The 14,790-nt window shown below is 36.8% G+C and overlaps 1 protein-coding gene and 2 long non-coding RNA genes across 10 annotated transcripts in view; 1 reads left to right on the top strand and 2 right to left on the bottom strand.

The window, feature by feature from the left end:
- Positions 1-14,790, top strand: part of LOC132914594 (uncharacterized) — a 172,084-nt gene that overhangs the window by 130,268 nt on the left and 27,026 nt on the right. For 4 of the 7 annotated variants that reach the window (XM_060973816.1, XM_060973812.1, XM_060973811.1 and 1 more), the window contains exons 9-11: positions 6,423-6,485; positions 7,540-7,702; positions 14,433-14,558. In XM_060973816.1, the coding sequence (XP_060829799.1) occupies positions 6,423-6,485; positions 7,540-7,702; positions 14,433-14,558 (352 nt within the window). The remainder of the gene's footprint in view (positions 1-6,422; positions 6,486-7,539; positions 7,703-14,432; positions 14,559-14,790) is intronic. The other 3 variants (XM_060973814.1, XM_060973813.1, XM_060973818.1) reach the window with 2 other exon arrangements.
- LOC132914607 (uncharacterized) overlaps positions 1-14,790 on the bottom strand; it is a 157,993-nt gene that overhangs the window by 130,177 nt on the left and 13,026 nt on the right. The gene's annotated exons all lie outside the window — the stretch shown is intronic.
- LOC132914923 (uncharacterized) lies at positions 375-2,132 on the bottom strand. Its single transcript, XR_009659729.1, has 2 exons — positions 1,699-2,132; positions 375-1,594 (listed from the first exon to the last, which is right to left on the bottom strand). It is a non-coding gene; the product is annotated as an uncharacterized LOC132914923 (long non-coding RNA).

Here is a 14,790-nt window from a genome sequence, read left to right as displayed (position 1 = left end):
AAAAAAATCGTTGAATTTTTGCAGAGTTTCTCATCGTTGCAATATTAATCGTCTGATGCTATAATCTGGTCGATGTTTTTTAAAAGGTTTAGAAAACTTGTTTTTAATAACGTTCTGTATTATGGTTTGTTATTATATCTTATTATTGATTGTTAATTATATCAATGAACACATTGTACGTCGTATTTTCGCCCATATTCGTAAATACGTACAGTGGCTCGCGAAAGTATTCGAACGCTTACATATGCAAACTTGAATGGTCGAAATAATGTACATTAAAGTAACTTCCTTAGACAAGCAGATGTGAATAGGAAGATGGAAGTCTTAAGATTATATCAGTAAGATTTGAGAAGGATTTAAGTGACTGACAAAAGTATTTGAACGCTACATATATTATTAAATTATTTAATATTAATATTTTGTTGGACCACCTTTAGCGGCAATAGTGTGTCTCAATCGACGTTCCATACTGTAAACCAATGATTTTGTAAAACTACACTCAACGGAGTTCCATATTTCTATAATTTTATCTTTCAATACTTGCTTTGAAATCGTCTGAAATTTATTTCATCTTTTTCCGATTTCAGCCCATAAATTTTCGATCGGATTTATTTCTGGACTTTCCTGTGGAGTAATTAATATGTGTGGTGTGTTATATACGATCCATTCTTTGACAATTCTAGTAGTATGCTGAGGATCATTATCTTGTTGAAAGTTGAAATCTTACGATAATCCTAATTTACGGCCACTTTCTTTAAGGTTATTTTTTAAAATATTTAAATACTTATATTTGTCAAGTGTTCCAGCAATAAATATTTCCCTTGCCACTGGCAGTCATGCACCCGCACACCATGACCGATCCGCCTCCGTGTTTCACTGTTTGATGTAAATGTCGAATTGCCAATTCCGTATTTGGTTTTCTCCACATATAATTTTGACCATCCGAGCCAAAAATGTTAAACTTTGACTCGTCCGAAAAGATGACTTTGTCCCAAAAAGAATTTTCTTTATCAATATAGGTTTTTACAAAAGTCAATCTTTTTTTTGATTTACCGCATTAATATATGGCTTCTTTCGCGGTACTCTGCCATGAAAATCATTGTTTCGTAGGATTCGTCGACGTAATTCCGGGTGAACTTCTTTATGAACCATATCAGCTACCATACTTGCGAGTTGAGCGGATGTAGTAGCATTTTTTTTTAATTCGCCAATGATAACTTTCTCCTCTCTTCCAGTCAATTTCTTTGGTCGACTTGGTCGAGCTTTGTTTCGAAGTGTTCCCTCATTTTTTGACTTTTTTATCATATAATGTATCCTGCACTTACTTCTGTTCGCAATTCCAGCAATCTCGTTATATGATTGGCTATCCTCATGTAATGGGAATATTATTCCTCTTTCACACTTTTCTTTCAGACTTTTTGGTATTCATTTTAAATACTATTGTGCACGCTTTTACGTTACTGTTGCTGAAACCATATCCTAACATCAAGTGAACGTACCAATATTTTCATTTAGCAATGATGTTTACATTCGGTGCGAAGGAAGATGAGAAGCTACCAACAGTGTTACAGCGCTCGAATACTTTTGCGAGACACTTATCATGAATGTTTCTAATAAATGTATCATAACTCCTGTCTATGTTATGCAATCGTTTTCAAATTTTACTCGTGTAATCTTCAGACTTTCCCGTCGCTATACACACCAAATTGTTTGAACAAATTGGTTTAGTACACCTCATTTTATTAATTGAAGTTTGTAAGTGTAAGCGTTCGAATACTTTCGTGAGCCACTGTGTGTACGTACGTGTACGAATGGACGAGAAATTTCGCTTGTCCCCAAACTTCAGCGAAGCAGGTGGTCCGCTTGGCAAACGAATCTGGCAACTACTGTGACAAAGTGACAAGCTACTGAATGAAGGAACTCCATTGAAGAAACTGATGTACGTAACTGGTTAACAGCGAGTGGTGGGGCAGAGTTGTTTTCTTTATCTACTTGACCAGAAAGCCTAAAAATTTCCATCAGTTTTATTAATTAATTACACTACTGGACGGTTGGTAGCAGTTTAATTACTTGCCACTTGCCATTTATTTCACTGGCCGTCACTGTACGAGCCTCGAGCGTACACTCCTCGCCAACAAGGTAGCTCAGGTGTGCTATCTTTAATTTCTCAATGACACGTGTCAAGATTTTCTTCCGTAACGTATAATACGAAGACACTATGAACTCGGAATAAGCGGTTCGTTGAAAATGATTAAAAATATTGTGAGGTTTAATGTGTAACAAAAAAATTGTATTATTTTAAGAACGAAGTGATTGCACACTGTGTTAATATGAAATTTTGGAAATTGCTCAGTAGCTCATGATCTATCAACGAGTAAAGACCACAGTACAATATTACATAAATTTGTAAGTATATGGGACGCGGAAAATAATTAAACGAGTCTGAAAAAAAGCAAATTGTAAAACTAAAACAGCAACAGTTATCAGTAGCAAAAATATCAAGAGTAATAAGAAGTCAGAATTTCTTAAAAAATGTTGAAGATTATGGCAAGAAGAAGAGTACTGGTCGACCGTCACAGTTAACAACGAAGCAAATAATGGAAAAATCTAGTGTTAGTATCAGTGTTTCAAGTGTTCGTCGAGTTCTACTATCCTGCAAAGATATTAAGAGGCTAAAATTAAAAAAGAAACCTTCGTTAACAACGAAACACAAAGTAGAACGTTTACGCTTTGCAAAGAAAAGAGCGCATTGGAAAAAGAAACGGAGAAGGGTACTATTTTCAGACGAGAAAAGATTCAACTTGGATGGTCCTGATGGGTTGCAATATTATTTTCATGACATAAGAATCATAAAAGATATAACTTAGAAAAAACGAAGCTGGCACCCCTCTGGGGGTAGCCACCCACATGCTATATTTATTTTTGTTTTATTTTTTTTTTTTTTCTTCACTAATAAGATATAACACTTTACCAAATGTCCATAAGGACAAATTGTAAAATAACCAAAATAAAATTAAAAAAAAAAAAATGACATAAGAAAAGAGACAATGTCAGCAATTCGACGACAAATGGGAGGAGACAGCGTGATCGGTTATTTTGCCAAAACAAATATCAAGTTCATCAATGGCAGAATGAATAGTATCCGATACATAAATTTAATCAAAGGACAAATAAATAATCATGCAGAACGCGTTTCTGGACCTGACTACATCTTTCAACAAGATAATGCATCTGTACACACATCAAGATTGGTCCAATCATATTTTAATGAAAATAATATATCTATTTTGCCGTGGCCTGCGCGCTCCTCCTCTGATCTTAATGTTATCAAAAATTGCTGGGCAGAACTTTTTCACGGCGTATACGCCAATGGAAGATAGTATCAACACGTACAAGAATTAAAAAATGCAATTGTACGCGAATGGGTTACGTTAAGTCAAAATTATATTCAGAAACTATATAAATTGATACCAAATTGTAGAATAGAAGTAATAGAAAATAAAGGAGGATGTAGCCATTATTAAATAAGTATATATGTTTGATGAGTAATTATTGTTGGTTACAATTTATGTTGATTATTATTTTCTTATTGTACAGGTGCTATCATTTAGTTCTTAAAATAAAACAATTTGTTTTGTTACACACTAAAGCTCATAATATTTTTAATTATTTCCAACGAACAGCATATTCTCAGCTCAATGTTTTCGTATTATACGTTACAGACGAAAACCTTAACACGCGCCATTGAGAAATTAAAGATGGCACACCTGGGCTATGTTTTTGGCGAGGAGTGTAGTTGAAGGGGTTCAAAGGATATCGAAGAAGAGATTAGGATTTGAAGCCGCGCCATTTGCAATTGCTTTGTCCATTGGCCACTCTCCTCTCGCTGCTATTCAAACGATAACGAATAGACGTTTTCGTTCGAAATAACAGACGCGTAATTTAGCGATAGATCGGTTTGAGGCTCGTATAACGATTGCACAACTTTGAAAGCAGAGCTAGGATATTAGTAGATAGTGAAAGAAACCATTTCAAAATCTCAGCGTCCTATAAAAAACATAGTGTTGCTTGGCTAATATTGAGACAGCTCTTCCGCCTGGTTAATAAACATAGATTTGTGCAATTGTTTCAAGAGAGCAACAATCCACGTTATTGCTCGTATCCCACTCAATAAAATAATGAGCAAAATAAGAAAAATCAAATTTCTTCTATCCTTTTGATTTTGCAATTGTCCTATCATTATTATTATTATTATAAACAAATGTTAACGTCGTATTATTTTTACCGTATTGTGTCTTATTAAATGGCTATTGGATACGAAATATATTTAGATAATTTTCGATGAAACACTTACACGGTTGTGTACGAGGAAATAACAAATCAAAGTAAAGGCAAAGAGAAAGCAACTGGACGTCAAATTTAAAAGATTGAGTTAGATTGTATTACCTGGGCGTAAATTACCGCTCTCACTAAACGATAAACTTTTCCTATATTACGTCATTCTCGTATCAATTTCGAATATTACATATTGAATTTTATGAAAAACAAGGAAGAACACTGTGCAGGGACCGAACGAGTTTCGCATGGAACCAGCTTTTACTTCAAACACGGACCGTGCAATTTCTTTGTAGCTTTAGATGGATGAAAAAAGGGTTCCGTTTAAAAATATCACCTCGAAAGCCCGTGACAAAATGACTTTGAGAAAGAGCTCTTTCCAGCGTTACGCGTGCCCTTGCGTACAATGGTAGAACTTTGTCAACCGGAACATCTTTTCATAAGATGGTAAAGAAGACCTAAATAAAAATTTAGGTGATCTCGAGTATCTAAGACGTCAGCTTGTTTATGTATGTAATTGCAAGTGTCATAAACCTTTTACGTAATTTATTCACGTTGCAACGTAAACAGTTATCTGCATGTGTGATCTGTCTCGTAGATCGAGATAAACACGAAAGTTTGTCGAGCCTCGATGAATCGTAAAATCAGGGTGAAATCGACGACACGTCGCTCTACCGCGACCTTCGCGAAAAAACGAGATGAGAAGACACAGCCTGTCTTGATTTACATGAATATTATCTTCAAAACGACATCGCCACTATGTCCGCGTCTCCTTCTTTTGCTTGTCTTGCGCGCGTTTCTTCTCAAACCGGAACGTTCGCATTTTCACAAAAATGTAAAGTCATGTTTCACATAAGATTCTCGTCGTCTGAGGATCGAATGCACGCTCGAAATGCCTTACGTATTACTTTCTACCGGTAGTTGCTTGCATACGCTTTTTCTCCGCCAGTGAACACGCGCACGAGTCGAAACTTGCCACAACTGAAAAATGAAGATATTCTTAATACTTTACTGACCGATGACCGATTAATCGGTTTTTTTCGTTGACACTTACCGATCGATAACCGATTAACCGGCTTTTGTCGCCGATGCTTACCGACTGATATCCAATTAATCTGCTTTTGTCGCCGACTATCTTTCTCATTATTTGAGCAACAATTTGATATTTAGTACTAAGATATCTTGCTCAGTTGCGTTGCTTTGTAAGCCCCCACAATTTTATACCAATTTGAAAAACTTATCATTCGCTATGAACGAAAAGAATGATATTGGAGAGTCTAAACCGAAACAGAGCCAGTGCCAGGGAGAATCTGCGCCTGGGCTGCCGGTCGGATGTGCGTATGCTGTTGAACTGCTAGCGGTCGGTAAAGTATTAGCAATTTGAATATGCTCACGCTGGAACAAAGCATAGAACCTAGGAGGACATGGCCGTACTTTTGAACCCTTCATCTGTATATTTGGTGGTTTTCGACTAGTAATTTTAAACAATCTTGCATTTTCCCATATCTTTGTTTAAATTTTGCTTTGCTTAAGAAAAGCTAACACGTGAAACTACAGGATGATGTTGTAGAAACTTGGCAGAGTATTCAAGAATTTTGGGGGATTTTTTGGAATACAAAAGTCTAAGGAAAATGGAACATTTTAAATTATATGTTTTTAATTATCTGTTAGAAGGAGGTAACTTCTTCGTCTAACTGCATACCGGAGGATAACTTAGGTAACTTGGATCGTATTAACAAATTTTATTCAACTGCGTACGTTGATTTCCTTTTTGTTACGAATATAATATAATTTCCTCTAATGTATGCATATTAATTCGTATAAAATTGTACAAATCGTGGCTTAAAAATTAGCGCTCGTTCTTTTATATTACGCGTCATGTACTGGTGTAATCCGTTAAATAAATAAATAATTAAATAACATGTGATACACGTAAACCATGTAACCAAGATTCAGTTTATGGAATCGACAAATTACAAGTTTAACAGGATACTCGAACTTTAGTATTTGAACAAATTTCATCGGTTTTATTATCAAACTTATTACCATTATATAAGAAAGAATTTATCAATACTAATAATTTGTAGGTGTTATCGACGCTCCATTCACGTTGCATATCGTTGGAATTAAACCATGATCTGCTTGCCAATGTAAGGAACAATACATGAATGCAAATAATCTAATTTTAAGATCAACAGCACATCCAAAAGCAACAGTCGATAGCATGGTATAATGTTACACAGCACCATTCCATAATATTTTACTATACTGCGAGGTTACCCTTTTTATATTATAATTCTATTTGTCTGTAAAATTATGCCTATTCTATCCTTATTATTACGTATAATATATATACATTACTTTACACATTTACGCATGCACATACACATACATACATACTACATCAAATATACTTAATACCTTATGCATACATGTATTGGGTTGGCAACAAAGCGATTGCAGATTCTGCCATTACCACCTAATGACATTGACCTAATCATTAGATGGTAATGACAGAATCTGCAAACACTTAGTTGTCAACCCGATATATCAGTCTCCTTAGTAATGCAAAATTACCATTGTAGTATATACTATGGCTTTTTAGCCATGGGATTCTGACTGAAATGCGAAAATGCAAAGATCTATCATCTTTTGTGTACAATGGAGTCTGCTGGTTATGGATTATCCGAGTCCCGTTCAACTGATGTTCCGTATTATTCCAGATAATTTGAACTTTGCCAAAACTGCACCCTTCCCTTTTTTTCGAAAGTTTAACGTAAAGAGCACAAAAGAGTAAATAGACGACTATTGTTAATGTGATTGATCAAATAAATAGTTGGCTCGATTGAATCAATGAAATAGATAATTGATGTTAAATATTGAGGTGATTGCGGCTTTTGTCATTAGATGGTGTTGACAAAATCCGCAATCACTTAGTTGCCAACCCAATATATCTGTAATATTACACGATCAAAATATTTCTTATGATCTCATTTTCCGAGTTTTCGCTTATCCGATAGGCTTGGTAGGCTTGATAGGCTCGGTGCACATCAGCTCGGATAATCGACACTCTACTACTGTCATTCCTATGTACGTGTGTATAATATCCCGTTTAATATGTGTTCCTTTCGCTCCAACTACCACTCATCGTATCAGTCGATTATGTCAGACGAGTAACGTTTCGACGCGCCATCTGTGTTTTAGACGGCGAAGAACTCGACTTCCGGAAACAGCGGATACTACGTTGGAGGAAGCAGCACCCTGCCACGCGGGGGCCAACTAATGAGAGCGTACAGTCCTGCGGCATCATCGGTAGTCGGAGGACCCAATGCAACGCCTACTCAACCGAAACCTCTCGCCACTCCAGGTACGCGAAAATCCGTGATACTCGAGACTCAGCCTTAGAAAGCCGATTATGCAAGGCCCACTGTCCACGAAGCGTCCCACGTCGGGTTTAATAAGCGTATTAACACTAGAATTACCGATAGTTAACACGAAACTATTTCTACCAAAACAAGTGAAAATGACTGGTCTTTAAAAAATACCTAATAATGGAATATTTTTATATTTATTGATTTATTACTTTCTTACGGAAGGAATACCATGTTATGTAGTACATTTTTGGTATTATTAATCTATCTGTGACCATGATCTCTAAACGAGGGTTGACATATTTATAAAATTGTCGAACCAGTTATTTTGACTGGTTTGGTATTTCTAGTGCTGGCATCTAGCGATCTAGCGATCGATCCGGAATTTTCCTAAGAACTGATATCGTCGTATCGAATGATGCGCAGTAAAAATTTGAAAAACGTGTGGCATGTTGTAGAAAACGAGGAAAGTGGTTAATTGGGGTTCGATAAACAGATTGCAACACCCTTTTACGCTTTGACAAGTACCAGTCATTTTCACTGATATTGGCATAAGTAGCTTTGATGCAAAATTATTTTCAGTTTGAGTACATCGAAAACAAAATAAAATTCATTACATTATTCTCTTAGTTATCGATGCGAAAGTCATTATATCATTGCGGAAAAGAATATAGCATGAAGTAGGAATTGTAAAATAAAATTGTAAAACCAGTCAATTTCACTGATGTGATAGTTCTAGTGTTAATAATTACAAATAAACTTATTAGACCAGTTAATACCAACAGTACGTTTCCATGTAACGGTCGCTGGCGTTAACGTTGGCAATAGCGAAGCGTACGTTGCAGCTGTAAACAACTGTAGCAGTATCAAATGAAGGCATCTTGCTAGCCGCTCGACGTTTTCATAACAAAGCAAATTTATAACCTAACATTTAGCCAACCGAACAGGGAGATCTCCCTTTTTGACTTTCGCAACGCGTTTTCTTCTTCTTTTTTTTTTTTTTGTTATTATCAATTATTGTTTACTTGTAATTGTTCCTAATTAATTGCGTCACTTTTCCTGCCTTTAATAAACTACAGTATATAATAAAATACACGAATTTAGTGGTGTTAAAATTAATTAAACAGTTACACTAACAGTTTTGGGTAAATAAAGTTATTGGATTGGCAACTAAGTGGTTACGGATTTTGCCATTACCATCTAATGATAAAACCCGCAATCACTTAGTTGCCAACCCAATATAATCGAACAATGACACACTGCAAAAGAATATTGAAATGCATTATGAATTTTTAATTTCAAGTCCTGTTATTTATCTTTAATCATCGTTTTCAATTTTACCTATATTTTTTTACGCTTTTAATATATACTTCCAATTTCACGGTTTCTATAAATAATATGTGAAATCGGTAAAGAAAACCCCTAAAATGTAACTCACCACTTAAATAATTTTTAGACTCGTTTGTTTCTTAAGTAACGAACATTAGTCCTAGATATATATATGCACAGCGTATAGGTTAGCTTGTCTGAGCGCTGTGGCTATTGGCTAAGTGTTAAGACGATTGTCTGTAGATATCTATCACAGCCAATCTTTCTGTGCTGCGGATTTTTCAGCAAACACAAACTTGGCGTAAACTTATATTACCTTTACTGTACGTTTTATGAACTAAACAGCAGCGTAGACGTATCATCGTCTCCGATAGACGACGCTGACGCTTCGTGATTGGTGGACCGAGCAAGTTCTCGAGGATGGGAATCACGTGGTTTCGGGAATCGAGTCTCGGGCGTCAATTGGTCGCTTTTCCTCCTGCCTGTGCTTGCCATGTTTGCTCCATGCTTGCACCACGTTCTTCCTTAAGCTTCAGCCTACTTACCACGAAGAATGCATCCGCCCGACGACATTGCAACGATTCTCGTCGTGTGTTCGGACCTGCAGGTGTCCGGAACGACATAGACGGCTGATTAACTCCTCTGCTCGCTGCATTCTCCGCACGCTGTCACTCGTTTCAATCGGATTTATTTTAACCGTCCGATGCTCCTAACGTTGCTGCATACTCGTTGTTACTCGTCCTTGACCTCGCTTGTTACTAAAACAACGCTCGATCGTTCTTCTCTGTGGCGGTCGAACGAGTCTCGCGTTGCCTCCGTTGCAACGATTCGGAGGAGGTGACGCGAAATATACAGTACACAGGGTGTTCCTCGCAACTAGGCCAAACCATATGTAAGTTTCAGACGATGGAATATAGACGAACGTTTGACTAAACACGCTTACAGCGATTAAAGAGATTACTTTCTCGTAGATATTTCTTTCAAACCGTTCCAATATTTTGCTTAATGAAATCTTTTCCTATCTTCCACTATTTCTATGTTATGGTTTGATCTAATTACAACAGTCGCTGTGTACGTTGGCTGAGGAAAGTATTTGAACGCTTTTAAAAAACTTTTACATCTGTAGAACTCGAGTCTCGTAACAATGCTAATGAAACTTCACGATGTCTCGTACGACACGTGCAATGTACAGAGCGTTTCAGGACATGTTGGGACTACGATTCAGCAGGCTAAAATAAAAAGAAACTTTCGTACAAACATATGTATACTCGGTACGACCTTGTTTTCGAGTTACAGCTCATTTCGTGTTCTAACAGTTGCTTATATATCGTCAGAGAAATTGCTTCAAGCCACAACTTCCAGTTTCAATACAGACGCCGTGTATACGTCGTACCATGGGTTTTCAACTCGTTTGAACTGACCTGGTCTTAGTCGAATTTGTCGATGATTTCAGACGACGTGTTGACAAAGTGTTTGAACACTGTCAACGTTCACTGTGACGTTTTATTATAAATTACGGACTTTAAAGGAGGAGGAGAAGTGAATTCAAATTTGGAGATGAAGCTGGGGCCAGCACGACCTATCCATTTGTCGGGAAACAGTCGGCCCAAGTAACGTTTCAGGAGCTGCATGGCGCAACAACCATATACGTTTTATCGTATCCATCAATCTCGTGACATTCAATCTCGTCGTATCTGCACGAAAGTTTGTTTCGTAGAAAAATAAGGCTGTAACTCGAAAACAAGGTCAGACGAAGCATGTACGTTCATGCGATCTTTTTTCCCTTTTATTTTAGTTTACTAAATCAGCTCCTGTAGTACTTGCCACGTGCTCTAAAATGCGCCATATTCAGAGACCAGATTGGGCAACTAAGTGATTGCGGATTTTGTCACTAGGTGGCACTGACAAAATCCGCAATCACTTAGTTGCCAACACAATATTACCAAGCAAATTTCAAAAGCTTTTTGTGAATATCTCGGAAATTAAAGTCAAGCAGCGGCAACATATATAGAAAATAATTGTTCAGAATGACGAGCTTGACGAAGTATTTCAAGTGAGCAGGCCACGCTCTAGATATTTATCATAATAATATCTTTATTGAAATGATTTTGGTTACGAATGACCGTTTTCTTTATCAACGGCGGACAATTTTTCTGCCTACATCCGATCATTGGTTACCGGTAACCACCGAACTAACGATTTAACCAAAAAGAACGTTAATGGTTTATCGACACCAGCATTCAAAAAAAATTTTAATCTTTTATAATGCTTATTCGTAATTGAAACAGTTGAGGCTTAACTCATTTTCAATCGCTGTATCGTCATTTTTTGGAAAACTTCATTAACACTTTGACTACCACGTTCTTACAATTATAAAAATTGAATGAAAATTGACAGTTGGCATTTTGAATATAACCGATAAATAGAAGATACTTTGAAATAGAACGTGCCCCATTAAACAATTAAACATTTTTATTAGAACATCCATAAAAAAAAAATGAAAACAAAACTTGCAGCTAATGGTGCACTGTGTTAAAACACATCAAACATAAATGTGGCTTATGGATACAATCTGGACAATAGATGGTCACCTTTTTCGTCCGATTCTTAGCAATTTTGAATCCTAACTGTTTAACATTCTTTTTATACCACTCTCTGCAAAATTTTCGTGCCAGGTATGCTTGCCCAGGTACTCCCTTTCTTCTGCATTTCGTGTCGTAATCTTTGTCGAATAAGTATATTTGACGGCTCTGACGAATGGCATTGTGGGAGGTGCATTGCGAATGCCATTCTAAAATCTGATACCTTGATTTTTGTTTTTGTTACTTGTTTATAGAGTATTATCGCGTTTGAAATTCACGTATTTAACAATAACTGTTACGCCCCGAGGCTTACTATAGACCATGTTCCTAACCGTCTCCCTTGGTACTACAGTGTCGCAGACAGATCGTCTTACATGACCGGCGAGATAAATACAATATAGCGATAAACGCATAGTTCTCGTGAAGCAGCGACTTCTGAAAAACATCGATTCGCCTTCTGTCCGTTATTTTACCTACACAAAGAAGATGGCATACGTGATCATAGGCGCGAACGGTTGCGAGACCCTAGCGTGGTGGGGGTTGTCTGCCAAAAAAGACAAAGGAAAGAATCGAAGGGCAGTCAGTGTCATTTGAGGATTCAAAACGAATGCATCGAGAGGTTTAGAGAAATAAAATCAACAATATATTTGTACGTTTTGCCTACGACGAAATAACGAATGCGAGTGGTCTGTTGAAATAAACGAAGCCTTGTTCTAATACGTCGCTATCAACTGCTACCAAAGCGCCACGGTGGTCACCGGTGACCACCAATAGGGTGAACGATCCATTGGGGAAGAATGTTGTCGTACATCATCAATTTATTATTATTTTGCCATTATATGCTTTAAATAATAAAAATATTCCCGCGGAGTCCTGAGCGAAACGTGGCAGTCAAAGTGTTAAGATTTAGCAACGACTTTCTTCCATTTGAATAACAATTCATTTCTACTTGATGATTCTGTGGCATACAATTTTCAAAATAACCGTGTCACTACAGGAAAAGTTGTTTCGAATACTTTCCTCAGCTTGTATACTCGTTCGTATCGTTTGATGGAAAGTAACGCACCGATCCAACGCTTTTCGTCCCTTGCGGATGCAAGCACCGATTCCTTGTGCAATGTACACGTGCCGTCCGTGAGATCAGCGATCGCGAGAGGTCGTCTCGATTCCGCGAACACGTTCGTCGACTCGAGTCCCGACTTTCGTCTGACAAACTACGATCGACGACCATCCATTTCGCGCCTTTGCTACGACGCCCTGGAAAAGTGCATAATACACAAGCAACCTTGGAGTAACGACGCTTTAAAGGGAAAAACTGTTCGTTTGTTACATCTCATTAAGAACAATGTAAAATGGTGATTTATTGGTTACAATATATAAGATGCATTTTGTCACGCGTATAGACGAAGTATGTGTTACGAAACGCCCCATTTTAAAGTCGGGAGTTAAAAATAATTAATATTTCCTGTTGGTTTTTTCATAAGTTCGATTACGTAGTTATCAAGTAATTAGATTGATATGCGCCTGTTTCTCGTTATGAAATTTGACATGAATCTACGCATTCGATGATTAATGAGGAAGATTTATAATAAAAATATGAAATTTTTACGTGCGGTTTCTTTACGTAAACTTCAATTTGGAAAAATGATTTCTAGAAATTAGCATTTTGGAGCGGTTTGAGACGTTTCCTGCTTCATCCAAGCGATTCTTTAACGCGTAAATCACTTTAATTAATTTAAGGAGAATTATAAATGAACAAATATTCAACTTTTTCTATTGAAAAATTCATATTTTGCAATAACGAAACGAAATAGTTTTTGAGAAATTTTTGTTCAACGACATGCGAATTATTTTGATTGAATATATAACGTTTTAGAGATTCGTAGAGAGAGTCGTAGAGAACGACGTTTCATTTTTATCGATCTAATAATAACAAATTGTTAGAATATAGAGCCTGCGTTATACGAACATCCGCTCTGCAAACGTTGTGTTATATGGAACGTACGAAAGTGACAGCAATAAAGATGATAATGATGTGTCACCTCATTTGCAGGCATTTACATATGTGAAAACTGTGTTGCTTTCAAGCCCATGTGATTTAGACAAAAATGTCTGCCATCGACCAATTCGATTTCTTTAATTTCGTTAAAAGAAGGATATTGCCTTTTTGATTTTGATCCTACGTTCGCTGTTATCTACAAACAAATTGCATTAGTTTTATTTCATTCCATCTCAAGTATTAAATGCCAACTGCTGTTCGTTCTGTCGTGCAAAAATTCTCTTTCGTCTGCCAACGCCTTTGTCCTCCGATCAATTCGTATAACGTACGCTGTACGAGAGAAAATTTTATAGGCAAACCCTGTTTGCCTATGTAAAGGTACAATTTTTTAATAAAATGGGGCTATTTATCCAGGAAACACAGCGTGTTATATATATATATATATATATATATATATATTAATTATTAATATATATAATATATAATATTAATATATATATATATATTATATATATATATATGTTATATATATCTATAGAGCATCGATTTTCTCGTATTACGATGACGAATAATTCGTCGTCTAATATATTCTCCAATTATTCGGTTGGCAACTAAGTGATTGCGGGTTTTGTCATTACCACCTAACCTCAAAATCCCGCAATCACTTAGTTTCCAACCCAATATTTCCGAGTCGCGGTACCGTGCACTTTTACCAGTCGCGAATTAGCAAAGGAACGAACGTCGGGCAGAAACGCGACGTACACCGGACCAGCTGGGTACATTGGTTTTTGTTTGGTTTTCCGGATGGTTGGATAGGTGGTGGCGGGGTGCCGCCGGCCAAGCCGCTTCGCAGCTACCAGTGTGGTAAGAGTCCCCTTGGAAGCCTCGGGGGCTCGGCTCGCTTCTCTAGAGACAGCTCGGTCTCCCTCTATAGTATAGCAGGTCAGTAGTAGCCTTAAAACAACCCTCTGGAAACCTCGGACCAGAGTTGGGCAAAATTGATTCGAACGACGAGTAACAAATAAAGATGAAGAAATTTGAATTATTTATTATTTTTTGTTTATATATATTAATATATATTTATTTATTATATATTATATTTTACTTTCTATTTATTTCGACTGCTTGTGCGTGTAGAGATAATCAGACGAATATAATGACGCAAATTTCTAGT

Source organism: Bombus pascuorum, chromosome 15 (assembly GCF_905332965.1).
Source record: "Bombus pascuorum chromosome 15, iyBomPasc1.1, whole genome shotgun sequence".
Lineage (NCBI taxonomy): Eukaryota > Metazoa > Arthropoda > Insecta > Hymenoptera > Apidae > Bombus > Bombus pascuorum.
The sequence above is the reverse complement of the archived record's forward strand: the minus strand, read 5'-3'. Positions and strand labels throughout refer to the sequence as shown.